Here is an 18,190-nt window from a genome sequence, read left to right on the forward strand (position 1 = left end):
TGAAGTGTTTGTTCAGTTCATGCTGATTCAGTCTTATGTAACTCTTTTTTACTTAACTGGGGTTTTAACATTTCTTTTAAATGCCTGAGGGGGATTTCTGCTTTTGGGATTACTGAACAGTACAAGGTACACTGACTCTGCTGCAGTCAGAGTGCAGTGAAAATGCTTCATTTTTTTAAAAAAATTTGTCCTGCAGAAATGGCTTTCCCTTCCCCCTCACATGATACCTAAAACAGTTTGCTTGCCCCGTCTTAAACACTACAACCAAGTTTCCCAGAGCTGCAGTATTACAGTTGCAGACAAAAGCAGAGCTAGAAGAGAACTTTGCAAGATGGAGAGTTGGAGATTTGAAAGATAGCAAGGGATAGATGAAGAAAGGATAAGAACAAATGAAAATTTGAAGTAATAATAGTGGAGGTTATCTTGGCATCAAAGAGGTCCTTGCCACAGCTAATACTGCAGGCCTTTTGTAGCAAATGTAGGAAGGGAAAGCAGAGTGGGACTGGGATTTAGAAATCCCTCTGAAGGAAACCCTGCCAGAAGCTTCCAAGGTAAGCCCTTTGAGCAAGTGTGGCATCTACAGGAAGGCAGAGGAGCCGCATGTCAGCAAAAGATAAGGCATATGGAAAGAACAAAGCCTTTCAGCTGTAAACAAAAATAAAACAATCAGTCTCTCATGGATGTGTTCCATAAGAGTGTGACTTACCTGTAGCTGCTTCACCAAAAAGGCCTGCAGGGATAAAAAAAATGACTAAAAAGGTGAGGAGAAAAAAGTTACACATAAATACTAAGGAAACATTAACTTGTATGCAAGCAGTATCAAGACGATTGTATCCAACCCTTCTAGAGGTGAGATGTGTTACTTGCATCTCATGCTAGGAGGAACTATGAGTTTCTTAATCCCCCGGTAAAGATGGGCAAGCCTTATTTGGCTATACAAGAGTAGCACAGATACAGACTTGAAATGGCTCTTCAGCGTGCTCCACAATGGCTGTAATTAGGGAATAGATTATGGAAAAAGAATTGTAGGCAATGAAGGTTACAGCTCTCAAAGCAGCGAGTGGCATCATGTTTTGTCTGTTGATCAGCTACAGTACCAACTGGACTTTTCTGAAACAGATGGAAACCATCAGGCTGAAGTATTTGATATACCAGATCACTCGTTCTGTTCTGTGAGCATCTTTTAAGCCATGGAAGTGCTGCATGCATTGTACAGAGAGAGCTTTATTTAATTTCTGTTTTCTTAGCCTAAAAAATGAAGCTGCATACATGGAAACCAAATACATGGAGAAAAGAGAATAATAAAAATAGCATGTGTGTGAAAAGAAAAAAAAAAAAAAAAAGCACAGCATGTTCCTGCGGAATCTGGCAGCAGGACAATGTGGAAGAAAAACAGTTTGCTGACAAACTAGAAAGACAAGGTTATTGATGCCTCTGAGAAAATACTCCCACAACAAACTGGAGCCTCAAATGGCACTGGGACTAACACCTGATGGAAATGCTTAGCACTGATTTTTCCCATGCCAGCCATTTTCACCACACTTAAAAAAGTGTGTGCCTCAAGCTTTGTTCCCAAAGAGTTGTATGCACCACCTGGGTCCTGCAGAAAACATCTGCTGAATCAATTGTAAGCAAAACTTAAATAGTCTTTACTCCAAGCTGTTGTCTTCAGGTCACCCTTGTCTCTCACTCCAGCTGCTTTGGCAATGGCACCTGGAAAAGGACAAAAACTATTAGGAGAAAATGTCTCAGTCTTTCTTCCCAAGCCAATTTAGTTTAGTATAACCTTTCAGAAACTGTAACAAGATCAAAAATACACCAGCTGGGTGATTCAAGTAGCTCTGGTTTGGAATTCTTTTGTCTGTAATTCCCCACTTGCCATTTGTGATGCTTAATGTCCTTTAAATCAATTTGCAATGAATCTCACCAAGGAGAGAGCAAAACATCTAGCTCAGCTCAAGCAGTAAAACCCCAGTTAGGAGAGGAAGCTTTGGATTCTGAGGCAGATATAGGAGTTACCAAGATTGCACAGGCAGTTGAGTATAAAACCCTAATGCCCAAAATATAAGTCCTTCAGGTCAGTGACAAAAGACTACCACCAAACAAAAAAGAATCCCCATGTACCCTTTGAATGGGTTGTGATAGCAATTGCTACCTGGCCCATTTTGGATGGACCACGAACCCATTAGCCTAAATCCACAGCCCTCATTTATAAAAACCTCCCAAGGATTTGGGGAGGAATTGCTGGAGCTTGGTATTAATTTCTGGTACCTGGCAGCAGCCAGGTATCTTAACCATTGCTACACAGTGAGGGCCATGCCTGGCAGAGCACTGGCATCATCACCCTCCATCTTCCTGACAGGAGGCAGCAGATCCCACAGCAGTGTTGGAGCAACCTGACGTCACAAGCAGCATGTTGACATGTACAGATAAACTCTGACCTTTGTGAGAGCAGGTCCTGGCATCTTAGACATTGCACCAAAGTGCAAAACACAGACCGAGGTATAGAAAGGCCAGAAACACCCTAAAGAGATGCCCTGGCTGCAGCCAAGTCAGACTCACCAGCAGAAATCCACAACCTCCAAATTTGATTTTGGGGCAAAATGGTCACATTAAAACTGGACCAGGGTCAGAGGTTGCTGCAGGACTTGCCCCTACCAAATTTCCACACAAACTGTTCTCTCTGGAATTACTAAAGGAATAGTTATTTCTGTGTAGGTATTAAAAGAAAGCAATAATATGCTCACTATATTAAAATGTCAATATTAAACAAAATAGCAATTATGAATTACTATGACTTGACCATTACTAATTGCAAAGGATTTTCTGCCCTCTTCCTCGAGCATTAGCAATACAAACAGATGCATCAACACCACCAGGTACTAATAGAGCAGCCTGCTTTTAGTATTTCTGGAACACTGGTAAAATGCAAAGGAATACAACATTTCAGGAAAGGAAAAGGTTAAATCTGGTGGCCAGCATTTTGAGAAGAAGCTCATGAATTTAGTACTCAAATAAGTGCATGACCAAAAAGCAGTTACTAGTGTTTAGGATCTCCCCTTCACACTTAAGATTTAAATTCCCAGAATCGCCATGGTTGGAAAAGACTTTCAAGACCTTCAAGTCCAGCCATTTTCTAACTGTACCAGGGCTACTCCTACACCATACTCTTCAAAGGAAGGCAGCCCCAGCCCACAACTGTGCTGAAGATCCTGCTTGCTTCCCACAGTCATGGTTTGTAGATACTTCTTGCTTCCCACAGCCTTAACTTTGTGGGTTTGTGGCAATGCTGAAGGAGAGGGGTTATTCTCTGTCAGCCCAAGGGCCTGGGCACCTGTGGTGGGGGCAGGCAGAGGCAGAGGAGTATAGCCAACTGGAAACCTAGTTCCCCTGTACAGTTCCCTTGGTGGCCTTGGGTGAGCTATTTTGCCAGCAGTTTGGGTTTTTTTGCCACCATTTTTACCAAATGGGCCAAGTGACAATGCTGCCTTGTGCAAAGTGAGAACTAAAGGAAAATATGACTACTGAAAGAAGAAATCTGGCTTCCGTGGTGGATGGAGGACAGTCTGACATGAAATACAGCTGTTGCTCTCCTGAAACAAACACCTTAAAAGGGCAGTTTTTCTGTCATAACTAATATGCTGATCCTGGTGTGCTAACACTGAGTTTCTGTGGTTCTATTTGCCTCCTGAATGAACTTCTTTTCTTCTACCTGTATGGATGCAGACAGGGATGGGTGAGGTTGCAGCCCATTTCTCTCAAACGGTAGTGCTGCCAGGGCATACAACCATGTGTGTCCAGAAATGGCAGTGTGATGCCACACCTCAACTATTGGGCTCAGTTTTGGGCCCCACACTACAAGAAGGACATTGAGGTTTGAAGTGTGCCCAGAGAAGAGCAACAAATCTTGTCAAAGATCTGGAGAACAAGTCTGCTGAGAACCAGCTGAGAGAACCAGGGTTGTTTAATTTGGAGGCTGAGGAGAAACCACTTTGTTCTGTACAATTCCCTAAAAGGAGGCTGCAGTGAGGTGGTTGCTGCTCTTTTCTCCTTAGTATCAAGTGATAGAAGGAGAGGAAATGCCCTGAAATTGCACCAGGGGAGGTTTAGGTTGGAAATTAGGAAAAATGTCTATGCTGCAAGAGGCAGCATTGGAACAGGCTGCCCAAGGAGCTGTGGGAGTCACCATCCCTGGAGGTGTTCAAGAAGGGTGTAGACATGGCACCTGGGAACATGGTTTATTGGTCATGGCAGTGTTGGGGTGACAGCTGGACTGGATCTTAGATGTCTTTTCCCACCAAAACAATCCTATAATTTTCTGTGTATGGTGAGCACACAGAACATGCAGGTGCTTTTGCCAGTCCCAGTGAGTGGCTCCAGGGCATGCTGGGTGAATGTGATTCCCTCTCAGCTCCTTGCTAAGCACCTACCGGCTTCAGATAAGCGACATTACTCTGACGAATGTCATTGAGAAGCTGATCTCGGGGGGTTATTTCGACCAGGGGAGGTGGCCTTCTCTTGGGTATTGGTTTAAGTGTCTTGATGATGTCTTTGAGGTTGGTTTTCTCAGTGGGTTCCACATACTCTGGCACAGCGGGTTTACGCTGGATCTTCTTCAGCTTAACCACTTTGAAGTTGACAGGCTTCTCTCTGGATAGCTCCTCAGGAGCTGGCTGCCTTACACTCTCCTGCCTTTTTCTCAGAGATGCAGCTGTGGGGACAGGTGGCTTCAGGGCTCGAGGGGATTCGTGTATCCTTGGCTGGGGCAGTGGCCCCCCCAGCATTTCCCACATTCCAGGAGGCAACCCAAGTCCATTTTCCAGCATTGTTATCAACTCTCTCTGCTCTTTCATTTGCTGCTGCCTTTGCTCCTCTTGCCTCTTCTGCCTCTGCTTGTCCAGGTTTCTGCTGAGCAGGTTGGTCACCACCATCCTGGGCCCCGGTAGTTCGAAGTGATACCCCATTTTAAGGAGGGTGGCATTGGCTTTCATCAGCCTGGCAATCTCCATTTCTGCTTGGTGGCCCAGCATGCTCCGCTGATTGTGAAAGCGGAGCTCTGTCAGCGTCTCGTTGTATTGCAGGCATCTCATGATAGCAACAATCCCTCTGCCAGAGATGCAGTTGGAGTCGATGTTGAGTGTGGTGATGCTCCTATTCTCCCGCAGCATGTTGGCCAGTGCAAACGCCACATTGTCGTCGGCCCCTACATTGGCCAAGCTGAAGGTCTTGACATTCTTGTTCTTTTTCATGGCATTGACAAAATCTAACAGCATTTCTTTGGGGATGTTTTCTATGTTGTTCAGGTTGAGCTCTTTCACACATGGGTTGTTTTTTTGGACTTTCTCCAAATTCTCTTCTAAATTGGTTAGGTTTCCTGAGGGCCTGGCACTTAGCTTCATGAAGCTGGTATCCAGTGCCAATTTTTGGGGGATATTTAGTTTTGATATTTTTTTTTCATTTGGCTTTTCTGTGGTTTCTGCCGATTCGGTGTCTGCTTGCTTATTTGTCTGATTGCTGTGACCATTCCTATTGGTGTGAGTATCCTTTATTTCTGATTTGTTCTTATCTTCTTCAATCTCTTCCTCATTTTCATCATCTTCCTCATCTGCTTCTTCTTTCTTTTCCTCCTTATCTTTCTCCTTATCAGTGCCATCTTTCTTTGTCTCTCCAGACTGTTGTCTTGAGTTGGCCAAGTGCTCATTTTTGTAATGTCTCTCTTTTTCTTCTGTCACCCTTCCACCAGCTGCCCCACCACTGCCACCAGCATTTCCTTCCACCTCCTCTGCAGCATTTCTCTGGGGAAGACAAAAACCTCACAGCTGAAATGATTGAACACAGCTATGCCAAATTAACTTTCTGCTCAAATAAACATGTAACAGCTGGATTTGGATATCTCTGCCCATGCATTACAGAATAATCTATTAAAGTGTTGACACCTGTAAGTCAGGGCTGTCCTGGCTTGCCTAGGAACACAGGAAAAGTTGCTCTTAAAGTGGCTGCAAAGCAGCTTTGCAGCTTTGCCTATTAAATTAAATCCTGTATGTATTTAATACTAGGTTAAGATAGTCCTTGAACTGTTCTGGGGCTTGTCTCTAATCCAAAGTCTCTATGGATTTTGTGTAATTGTTATCATTTCCTTGAGAAGAGAGACAGTTTATTTCATATGCCATGAACCATTAGAGATCAGTGTTAACTGCTAGCTCAGCACAAACAGGAGCAAAGAGGACAGGTCATAACTGTGAAAGCATCCAGCGCTTGAGACAGCAAGGCTATCTGCTCTGGCACCTGGCAGAGGATCACAGCTGAGGAAGCACATCACTGAAGACAGAGCAAAATACCAGCTCATTTTTGAGTCCAGAGCTATCCGACCCTGACTGCAACCATTGCAAGGTAGCAGGGCTTCTACCATCAAAGAGTAGTTACAAACTTCTACCATCTCTAGAGACTCTCCTAATTGCAATTATTTTTTCAAACGCCTTCTTGTAATGGATCCTCCATCAGTGAGAAACACTAGAGAAGATCAAGATATTTTCCTAAAAGACATGCACTAGTTCAGGCAAGACAGACATGGCTTTTGCATCTAAAAAAGTTGGACAAAATGGTCACAAAGATACTTCTGCTCCTAAGGCTACGGTTTTTATTTGTTGTGATAGTGGAGGAGTTTAGTACAGGTATCACTTGACCAGTTGTGAGTGCAGCAGGAAGCTCTACACTCAAATTCCAGATTTAACCTCAGAAGTGTTTAAAAAAAAAAAAAAAAGAAGGAAGTTTGAGGGTAACAGTGCTGCAGAAGGGAAAAAACCATGGATTTCTGCCCCTCTCCAAGGGGGGCAGAAACCTGCCCTGGAAAGTCCATGATGTATGTGCTGTTGTGCATTAGCAAAAGCATGAGTGTTTAAGAAAAGATAAACTAATATCAGTTGCTTCACCTTTAAAAGAAATGAATACCAGTTACTTCAGTAACTTCACCAGTCACTTCAACTTAAGTTAAAACACATGGATGTGTTTATCTGGCATAGCTTCCATTTGATTAGCTCATTTTTACGTGTGGCACTCATCCTGAAAAATATCTGAGTGTGGACTTTAGCTTTATTTCAAAGTCAGAGAGATAGTAGAATATTTATGTTCTATATTAAAAAAAAAAGGTTAGACTAGTTCCTAATACTTGGTCATTAGTGAATGTTTCACATCATTAAAATACAGGGTCTGGGGAGTTGTCCAGTATGAAATTAAATTCTGTTAGTTAATTAGTTTAACAAATATGATCAATGTAGTCTCCTATGGAAAATTAATATAGTCTTGTTACATCCACCAAGTCAAACAAATTTGAGTCACATTCTCTAAACTGATTTTATAACAATTTCTCATTGATTCGCTTTATTGAAACACAGTTAGGGTTTTCTTATATTGAAAAGCTTAAGTAAATATTTAAGAAAAGCAATAAAAAAAAATTACTAACCCTGATGTCAGTCCAAGCTGGATCCTGACATTGTTGAGGCTTTTGGGATGAATTTTAATTTGTTTGTGCCATACCTTACATAAGGAATGGCAGCAGAGGCAAGTTAAGATACTAAAACTATAAAGTAGATCCCACAGCAAATACAAAATAAATATTTGTGATTTTTTTGCTCATTACCTCAGAGGGCAAGAGGGTGACAGGGACTCTCTCATCCTCGACCATGCGTCTGGATGCCTTCTGCCAGTACAGGTAGTCAACAAGGGACCTGTGGTCAAAGCTCCCTGTGGGAAGTTTCTCTGTCTGATCCCTCTGTATCAACCCAGTTGGGACTTCAGGGTCTGGGGCCATGACTTCCATCTCAGACTGCAGCTCCTTTAGCTCCTCAGGAGACAGGTTGGCCAGGATTTCATCTTCATCGATGTCCTCAGAACACACTTCATCAGAGTTCTGGCTGCATTCAGACATGTTTGTTCTCTTCCTCTATTACTTTTTAAACCTAAAGAGAAATACAAATTTTAAAGGATTTTCCCCCTCTCACTAGCAGTAGTTCATTCTGTTAAGTCAACAACTTCATGTTTTGGTCATGAACTGTGGCAGCTCTTGGTCTTCCCGTGGGAGAGAGACGGTGCAGCTAAGTCTATATTAAGCTGCACTTGGCTGGATAGAAAGAATTTATGGCGATGCTGCCATGCTCCACTTTCAGCAACCTGTCAGCTGTGCAATCCCTTCTGACATTTCAGTGCAGCTGGTGTGGCCCCCATTGAGTGAGACAGGAGACAACCATTTTCTAGAGGTTTTTGGGACACTATTCCTTCTAATGCCTCAGTCTGTGCTATGACCACCATAGGTAGGTGAAGGGACATTCTTTGTACCTGCAAGATGTGTGGGTGGCATTCTGTACTGTGGGAAGTATATGCAGGTCTCTTTATTTGCAGTGTCTCAGATATCTCAAAAGTGCTGGGACCTGCAGGATCTCCACCATCTTTAACCAAGTGGAAACCCTGAGTACTGCAGGTGGTTTTGGTGTGAGAGCAGCCATCACACAACTGAGATGCTCTGCCAAACATCAGATCCTGGTTAAAGTAAAATCCTCCAGAATGCAAAAAAAGGCAAGAGAGCAGTTGGTATTACACACACCATGTGTGTGTGTGGGCAGGGGCCAGTGTGGGGATGTGCACTAATCTGAGTGGTCCCTTGAGTGGGACCGTAGGAAGCATTTCTCCAGAGCATTTCCCACAGCACATCCATGCCCTGTTTCTTCACCAGCCTATTTCTGTCACAAATGTTATTTGTACTGTCAACAGATCTTGGCTAATGTTTCATCCTCTTTCTATTTTTTGTCATTTTTTAAATTTATTTACAGAAATAGCAAGCAACCACAAAGATTTACTTTGCTAGTATTCATAGACCTGATGGTGCACTTTCCTGCAAGAGTGCTCAGGCATCGGAACAGGCTGCCCAGGGAGGTCATAGTGGCACTGTCCCTGGAGGCATTAAAAAATGTGAGCATAGTTTAATTGCCATGGTGGTTGGACTCAATGATCTCAGAGGTTTTTTTTCCACCTTTATTTGAAATCCTTTTCTTTTTCAGCAAGTGTCCATTCCAGCTAAGAAGCATCTTCCTTTTCTGTTCAGAAAATTTTGCAGGCTGATACAGGCAAACCAGAAAGCCTTATCTCCATCATCACTGTGCTCATGGCTGCTTCATAGAATCATAGAATCAACCAAGTTGGAAGAGACCTCCAAGCTCATCCAGTCCAACCTATCACCCAGCCCTATCCAATCAACTAGACCATAGCACTAAGTGCCCTATCCAGACTGTTCTTGAACACCTCGAGGGATGGCAGCTCCACCACCTCCCTGGGCAGCCCAGTCCAATGCCAATCACTCTCTCTGCCAACAACTTCCTCCTAACATCCAGCCTATGTCTCTCCTCTGGCACCACTTGAGATTGTGTCCCCTTGTTCTGTTGCTGGCTACCTGGGAGAAGAGACTGACCCCCATCTGGCTACAACTTCCCTTCAGGTAGTTGTAGGCAGCAATGAGGTCACCCCTGAGCCTTAAAGGCAGAGTAGCATGGGTGGGTAATTTTTGCTCTCCAGTGCGATTTCAGCACAATGCAATTTGGGCGATGAGGAAGATTTCCTCTAATAATTTAAAATATTCTTTGCAAGAGGAATCAAATCAGATCTCACCTTGCAGCTGTGAACATTTCTTTCCCAAGAAAGAAACCACAGGTGAGAAGCTGTGAAACCAAACCTCACCAATTTTGAAGCTGTATTTCTTGTTGCAGTTTCAGCAAAGCTCTGCTGGAGTCTGCCAGCAGCAAAATCATCCTTGCATGAGGATGGCTTCTCTTTGCTGTGTTTTGTAACAAGAAACACAGTGCTCAAAGTCCTATTAACCTCTATTGAAAAGCCATTATCCACAAGTCCTCATTTAATTAATGCTGTTACCCCATGGGGAAGAGGGCAAAAATGTAAGAACACTCTACATGGTAAAGGAAAAAATGACAAGTCCCAAGTGAAGAATGTAATGGTTTAATCTGCCCCTTGGGTATTTCAGGGAACATCCTTATTTTATATTATGCAGTAGCAAACACAACAGCAGACCCACACATCAATCTATCTGATCTAGCAGTTTTAACCCCCAGCAATTGCTGTCCATAATGGAGTCCATAAATGGTTTCCTGATGTTATCAAATAAATCAATGCTCTTGGGAGCTGGTATGTTATTCTCCCAAACCACGCTGTTTGGGTCACAGAAGCTGTCTGTTCAGTGGTTACTTGTCACTTGCTAATTTCTTGACTATAAATAAAGCCACTGGGTAGCATTTCCATGATCTTCATCCAGGCCATCTTGGGCCATGGCCTTGCAAGATCTGCTAAGCTGAGTAGGGTCAAATGCATGAAGTTCTCTCAAGAGGGAAAAGATTGATACTGAGAAGACTATCAGGTATTTAAAAAGCATTTTTTCTTATAAGTAGAGACATAGCACTTATCGATGTCACAATTAGAAAACACTATACTTGTGGAACCAATGCCTTCTCCATTAGACACAAAGCAAAGGGTTGCCCAGTGACACCTCTCCTGGTGACAGGGGTGCTAATCCTACAGATTTCCAAGGTGGGTGTCACATTTTGCCTACATTAGGTTTCCTCCATAAATTACCTTGAGTTCAAGATTCACTTCCAACACATTGCTTGGTGTTTTGGTGTTTGGAAACAGCACATTAAGGCAACAAGTGACAGCCTGCAGGCTGGGGACACATTCTTGGCCAAATCTATAAGTCTTTTCATATGCAAAACTCCCATCTTCCCAATAATATTTGTGAGTATTCCACTCAGAGCTTTCCAAAACTTATTCCTCAACCTTCATTAAGACAGGAAAGCCACTTCCATTGGTAGCACCTGCTATTTTCACACCAGGTTGACACTTGCTCAGGAATCCCTGGACTAATAAGCTGCTGTGTGAGGTGTTCTATTACTAAACAGCTGAGAGCTGTGCCAGCAGCTATGCTCAAAGCATAAGCAGAAGACAAGAGGAACCTGCAGTAACCACAAAGAGGTTTCTATGCGTAGCAACTCTAAATTATGCTAAGTATATATCTAACAAGTGTTGCATGAGAGCAGTTCAGGTCTGTCCTTGGGAATGACCAATTTATACTTACTGTTCACTGTTGCTAAGGATGGTTCTCACATGTGGAGGATCTCTTCCATGAAGGCCAGCAGGCTGGCATGCAGGATTGTTTTCACATTATTTATTTTTCTCATTCGTGTATTTTCTTCAAAACTTCCAACCTATCTCTCCTGAAACCGAGAGAGTTGATAAGTTTGTAACCAATAAGGCCGGACCCCTGTGTCACAATCTGATGTGAAGCAGACCATGAAACTATGCTTCAAGTACCTAAACAGTGTTCTGTTTTTAAGGTAACTGATGGGATGCATGCTGATGACAAACTGAGAGCTATTTCTATAACACTGACTTTCATTTAGGTGTTTTCTTTCTGTTTGCTTATTTTTCTCTTTCTTTTTCTTTTAAGACCTACACATTTATTTCTAGCTATTATCAATCCGTGGCATTTCCAAGTGTCAAGGTGTTAGCTGGAGAATGTGCCTGTGTAACATAACCTTACATCACTGGTTAGAAACTCGAAGGCTTAATGAAGCAGTCTAAAATTGACAAACAGTAGCATACACCAAGCATGTGCAGTGATGCAGTGTAAGACAATCTGGGGATTACAAAGGGTCAGATGATGAGATCTTAATAACAACCACTAAGTAATGAGAGCAATCATACAAAGACACCCTGTGGAAAGCAAACCAGGGTCATGTTGGGAAAAACCCAACCCACCACAACTTCAAAGTTCTGCATCAGATTAAATACATCAGATTAAATTATCCTGTAAACAGAGTAAGGACATTTGGCTTTTGAATTATTTACCCAAGCCACTTGACAGGGAGCTGCAAAATTTGGCCCCTGTGGGAAGTGGCAGGGGGAGTGGCATGGGGATAGGATGGAACAGCAGAGACAGGATCATGAGTCCTCTCTCTCACCCATCTCAGTGGTTCTGAAATCACCACATCTAATTGTATTGAGATCTGATGGTTTCCCTCAGCTCCGAAATGAATAAGTGGAGCTGTGTGTCCTGTTTCAACAGAATCTGGATGCTTCTAATTTGCCCCCCCCCCCCCCCAAAAAAAAATGCAGTGATTTAAATTTTTTGTTTTAGTTCACGTTTTCTAAGAAGTCTGAAGGCATCTACGCTGGGTCCTCCCTACATAGCTAAAAACTAGCCCTGTCAGCATCTGCATTTCTTAATATAGGGGAAAGAAAGCATTAAAATGGATATAGAGACAGCAGAAACATGGATGGGACTTCAGTTATGTAATAGAATGAGAGGAAATTATGCCAGGGAAGGTTTAAATTGGAGATTAGGAAAAATTTTGTTACTGAAAGAGTGGTCAGGGATAGGAACAAGCTGCCCAAGAAAGTGTTTGAGTCATCATCCCTGAAGGTGGTCCAAGAAACATGTGGACATGGCTGCCATAGAGGCAGGGAAATAATACGACCGACTCAGGATTTATACAAGATACAATTATTTTATTTTCCTAGAACCCCACCTCCAAAATATATACGAACATTAGTTCAGATTATTAAGAGATTCAGTTCGATTGGGAATTTCTTCCAAAACTATATTATAGATAAATATGTAGGAAGACAGGAAATAGAAAAGGCTAAGCTATAAACACAGCTTTACCCCACTATCAATGAGGCTCAGCAGAAGATTAAAGGAACAGCAGGTCTTATTTACGGAGGTGAGATAGGCATTCAGCAATGACCCCTTACTGGATTCCTCTACAGAGGACCTATAATGGGAATGGGTGCATTTTTTAAACAGCTTTTGTACTGGTCTGACAAACAACAGAATTCAAAATGTGGGGGTTTAAAAGGAAAATACCTAGAAGAAAGTTTCTTTTGCCAATGTGTGAGGCTTCTCGAAAGCAGCAGTAAGGTGCATGCTATTCCAGCCTAGGCCATTCCAGGCTAGACTTAGAAGGGGAATGAGTGCATTTTCTAAGCAGCTTTTTAATTATCAAAAAAGCAGCAGGATTCAAAATGTGGGTGGGTTAAAAAGAAAGGACCTAGGAGAAAGTTTCTACTGCCAATGTGTGAGACTCCCACAGAATGGTGTATGATATTCCAACCTAGGCAATTCCTGGCTGGACTTATAAAGCAAATGAGTGCATTTTCTAAAAATCTTTAATAACGGACAGAAAAGCAGCAAGGTTAAAAACATATGTGGGGTTAAAAGGAAATGAGATAGGGAAAAGTTTCTTTTGCCAGCATGTGAGGCTCCTAGAAAGCAGTAGAGGGGGCATGCTATTCCAGCCTAGGCCATTCCTGGCTGGACTTATAAGGGGAAGGGTTGCATTTTCTCAGCAGCTCTAGTAAGGGTCCCAAGAACAACAGAAGTCCAAATGTAGGGGTTTGAAAAGCCCCAGAAGAAAGTTTCTTTTTCCAATGTGTGAGGCTCCTCAAAAGCAGCAGGATTGTGTGCTATTCCAGCCTAGCCCATTCCTGGCTGGACTTAGAAGGGGAATGAGTGCATTTTCAAAACAGTTTTTGAACTGGTCCAAAAAGCAGCAAGGTTCAAAGCATGTGAGGGTATAAAACGAAAGGACCTAGGAGAAAGTTTCTTTTGCCAAGGTGTGAGGCTCCTAGAAAGCAGCAGTATGGTGCATGTTATTCCAGCCTAGGACATTTCTGACTGGTCTTATGAGGGGAATGAGTGCATTTTCTAAACAGCATTTGTACTGGTTCAAAGACCCGTAAGGTTCAAAATGTGTTTCTGCTAAAAAGGAAAGGACCTAGGAGAAAGTTTCTTTTGCCAATGTGTAAGGCTGCTAGAAAGCAGCAAAATTATGCTTGTTATTCCAGACTAGGCTATTCATGGCTATACTTATAATGGGAATGATTGCTTTTTCTAAACACTTTTTAATTGTCCAAAAAGCTGCAATGTTTAAAATGTTTGTGGTTTTAAAAGGAAAAGACCTAGGAGATCATTCTTATGCTAGTGTGTGTGGCTGATAGAAAGCAGCAGAAAGGTGCATGATATTCCAGCCTATGGGATTCCTAACTGGACTTATTAAGGGAATGATTTGTCTTTCTAAACAGCATTTGTACTGGCCTGAAGAGGAGCAAGGTTCAAAATGTGTTTCTCCTTAAAAGGAAAGGACCTAGGAGAAAGTTTCTATGGCAAATGTGTCAGGCTCCAAGAAAGCAGCAGTAATGTGCATGCTATTCCAGCCTAGGCTATTTCTGTCTCGGTTTATGATCAGAATGATTGCATTTTGAAACAAGCTTTTATAATGGGACAGAAGTCAGCAAGATACATAACGTGTGTGGGTTGAAAAAGAAAGGAGCTAGGAGAAAGTTTCTTTTGCCAATGTGTGAGGTTCCTAGAAAGCAGAAAATGGTGCATGTTATTCCAGCCTAGGCCATTCCTGGCTTTACTTATAACGGGAACGATTGCATTTTCTAAGCAGTTTTTAATTGTCCACAAAGGAGCAATGTTTAAAATGCCTGTGGTTTTCAAAAGGAAAGGACCAAGGAGAAAGTTTCTTTTGCAAATATGTGAGTCTCCTAGAAAGCATCAAGATGGCGCATGCTAGCCTAGGTTATTCCTGATAAGAATTACGAGGAGAATGAGTGCATTTTCTAAACAGCATTTTGCCAGTGGACCACCTGGGTAAAATGACTCTTTGTTCACCACTATGGTTAGATGGTCATAGTCCAACTTTATTTCCGTGTACAGTGAGTTACATGCTTTCTTATAAGAGGCGTGCTCCGCCAAGATTGGTTACATATAGAGGGTACAGGGTTACATGTGCGGCATGGATAGGGTACCATAACAATCTGAGGGTCAGCCTCTGGGGCTGACTAACTCTGCCCACATGCAGCTGGCACTCCACCCCCTGCAGCTGCATGTGGGGGGTGCTACCCAGGGCCTGGTAACTCCCAAGATGGGCCCAAGGGCATGAGTTGCTCATGTTTATCATTTCATGTCCTGTTAGCAAGAAATTCTCCAGCAGCAAGATTCAAAATCTGTTTCTGCTTAAAAGGAAATGACCTAGGAGAAAGTTTCTTTTGCCAATGTGTGAGGCTGACAGAAAGCAGCAGATGGTGCATGTTATTCCAGCCTAGGCCTTTCCTCGGTATACTTATGAGGGGAATGATTGCATTTTCTAAGCACTTTTTAGTTGTCCGAAAAGCAGCAAGGTTCAAAATGTCTTTGACCTTAAAAGGAAAGGACCTAGGAGAAAGTTTCTTTTGGAAATGTTTGAGGCTGCTGGAAAGCTGCAGATTGTTGCATGCTATTCCAGGCTAGTCCATTCCTGGCTGGGTTTATGAGCAGAATGAATGCATTTCTAACAAGTATTTGTATTGGGCTGAAAAGCAGCAAGATACAATATGTGTGTGGGTTTAAAAGGAAAGGAGCTAGGAGAAAGTTTCTTTTGCCAATGTGTGAGGCCTCTAGTATGCAGCAGAATGGTGCTGGTTATTCCAGCCAAGGCAATTTCTGGCTTTACTTAAAAGGGGAATGATTGCATTTTCTAAGCACTTTTTAATTATCCTAAATGCAGCAATGTTTAAAATGTTTGTGCTTTTAAAAGGAAAGGACTTTGTAGAAAGTTTCTTTTGCCAATGTGTAAGATTGCTAGAAAGCAGCAGAATGGTGCATGTTATTCCAGCCTAGGCCATTCCTGGTTTGATTTATAAGCAGAATGAGTGCATTTTCTAAACACCATTTATATTGGTCTGAAAAGCAGCAAGGATATATATGTGTTTCTGCTTCAAAGGAAAGGAGCTAGGAAAAAGTCTCATTTGCCAATATGTGAGGCTGCTGGAAAGCAGCAGAATGATGCATGGTATTCCAGCCAAGGCTATTTTTGGCTGGGTTGCTAAGCTGCATGAGAGCATTTTCTCCTAAGGTTTTGTACTGTTCTGAAAAGACAGCAAGGTTCAAAATGTGTGTGGGTTTAAAAGGAAAGGACTTAGGAGAATGTTTCTTCTGCCAATGTGTGCGGCTGCTAGAAAGCAGCAAAACGGTGCATGCTAATCCGGCCTAGGGCGTTCCTGACTGGACTTATGAGGGGAATGAGTGCCTTTTCTAAACAACATTTGTATTGGTCCAACAAGCAGCAAGGTTCAAAATGTGTTTCTGCTTAAAAGGAAAGGACCTTGGAGAATGGTTTTTTTGGCAATGTGTGAGGCTTCTAGACAGAAGCAGATGGGAATGAATGGCTGCATTTTCAAAGCAATTTTTGTAGCTGGTCTGAACCGCAGCTGAAGGGAATATGTTGGGTTTTAAAAGAAAATGACAATGACCTAGAAGTGAATGTCTTTTTCCACTCTCTGAGGCTCCAAGATAGGAATAGAATGATGCATGCTATTCAGGCCTAGGCCATTCCTGGCAGGAGTTATCATGGGATAACTGCTTTATCTAATCATTTTTTTGCTGCTCTGGAGAGCAGCCGAAGGGAACACCTTGGTGTTTAAAAGGAAATGTATATGACCTAGAAGCAAATGTCTTTTGCCAGTGTGTGAGGCTCCTAGAGAGGAGTAGAATGGTGCATGGTATTCTAGCGAAGGCCATTCCTGACTGGAGGTATAATGGAAATGAATGGCTGCATTTTCTAAGCAATTTTTGTGCTGGTGTGATTCACAGCCGAAGGGAGCAGGTTAGGTTTCAAAAGACAATGACCACGACCCAGAAGCAAATGTCTTTTGCCAGTGTGTGAAGCTCCTAGAGAGGAGAATGGTGCATGCTATTCAGGCTTAGGCCATTCCTGGCAGGATTTATCAGCAGAATGAACGGGTGCTTTATCTAATAATTTTTTTGCTGGTCTGAACAGCAGCCAAAAGGAACACGTTGGGGAACACCACAGCCTGTCTCCAGCCTTCTTCTAGGGAGCAATGAGGTCTCCCCTCAGGCTCCTTTTCTCCAGGCTGAAACCCCCCAGTTCTTTTAGCTGCTCCTCACAGGCCCTTTTCTGCAGAGCCTGGAGCAGCTTGGTTGTCCTTCACCTGGTGTCAGGACATGACTCCTTACACAGTGAGCTGGCCCTGTGTGGCTTGTTGAAAGAAGGGATTACAGAATGTCCTTGAGCTGGGAGGTTTTGTAGTCGTTTGAAAACAGTTTCCTCTCTGCTCATTTGCATCATGGAATGGCTTAGGCTGGAAGGGACCTCAAAGATCATCTAGTCCAGGCTCCCTGCTGTGGGCAGGGACACCTCTCAGCTAAAGTTGGTTGCTGAAGGCTGTAAAAGAGCTTGGCAGGTTTGGGGGTGGAAGGCTTGCCTGTGTGTCTTTTGCTCTTCAGAAACCTGAATTAAATAGAAGCAAGGAAGCCTCTTGTGTGCCCTGCAGGGAACCAGCAGCTGTGTAGGCTGGGTAAGCAGCAGCAGAGCGTGCACTGCCAGTGGCCCCAGCCTGTCCCTCGTCACCATGGAGACCTCTTTGAGCACGTGGAGTATGTTGAGGCTTGTGACTTAATGCCACTGCTTGAGCTTGTGTCTCGTTTGCCTGAGCAGCAAAAGTAATTCCTTTTTTGTGGAGGCTTGAGAAAGGAGGTAAATTTTCTGTGCAGCAGCTACAGTTGGGAAACAATTTTATCTCGTTCCATCGAGTCAGAGAATGGTTTAGGTTGGAAAAGACCTTGGGTATCACCCGATTAGAAGCCCCCTGCCATGGGCAGGGACACCCTCACTAGCCTAGCTTGCTCCAGACCTCATCCAACCTGGCCTTGGACACCTCCAGAGAAAGGGCATCCACGACCTCCCTGGGCAACGTGTGCCAGTGTCTCCCCAGTCTCTCTGTAAAGAATTTCTTCCTAATGTCCATTCTGAGTCTCTCCTTTTCCAGTGTCAGTCCCTTCCTTTTTGATTTCCTTACAAGAAAAAGGCTACTTTTTTTCCCCCACAGTGTGAGGAGATCAAGAGGCTTAAATGAACATTTCTGCTCTGCTCCCTAAACTTCAGTTTGAACCCCATAAACGTGGGGGGCAAAACCCCCAGCAGTCAGAAAGTCAGGCAGTAATCCACCCCCGTCTCTTTGCTTTCTTTCAATGCTGTTTTTCTCTTGTTTCTAGTCTGGTGAAGACTCTTCAGCTTCTAGGGGGACATCTCTGAAGCTGGATGCACACAGAAAGCGAAGCCAGTGCAGCCGG

General features: G+C 43.1%; 1 protein-coding gene across 1 annotated transcript; it reads right to left on the reverse strand.

The window, feature by feature from the left end:
* Positions 1-1,163: 1,163 nt before the first annotated feature.
* Positions 1,164-7,924, reverse strand: LMOD3 (leiomodin 3). Its single transcript, XM_064157070.1, has 3 exons — positions 7,637-7,924; positions 4,431-5,795; positions 1,164-1,713 (listed from the first exon to the last, which is right to left on the reverse strand). The coding sequence occupies exons 1-3, from the start codon at positions 7,922-7,924 to the stop codon at positions 1,687-1,689; spliced, it is 1,680 nt and encodes a 559-aa protein (XP_064013140.1). The 3' UTR covers positions 1,164-1,686.
* Between the last annotated feature and the right edge of the window lie 10,266 nt (positions 7,925-18,190).

The sequence above is a fragment of the Pogoniulus pusillus genome, chromosome 16 (genome assembly GCF_015220805.1).
Source record: "Pogoniulus pusillus isolate bPogPus1 chromosome 16, bPogPus1.pri, whole genome shotgun sequence".
Classification (NCBI taxonomy): Eukaryota; Metazoa; Chordata; class Aves; order Piciformes; family Lybiidae; genus Pogoniulus; species Pogoniulus pusillus.

Bases quoted from the DNA above. Each gene is read 5' to 3' on its own strand.
- LMOD3 (XM_064157070.1), bottom strand. From the start codon at position 7,924: ATGTCTGAATGCAGCCAGAACTCTGATGAAGTGTGTTCTGAGGACATC. The intron at 5,796-7,636 runs GTAATGAGCAAA...TGTCTTCCCCAG, and splicing joins TCACCCTCTTGCCCTCTGAG to AGAAATGCTGCAGAGGAGGT. The intron at 1,714-4,430 runs GTAGGTGCTTAG...GTCCTTTTCCAG, and splicing joins ATGTCGCTTATCTGAAGCCG to GTGCCATTGCCAAAGCAGCT.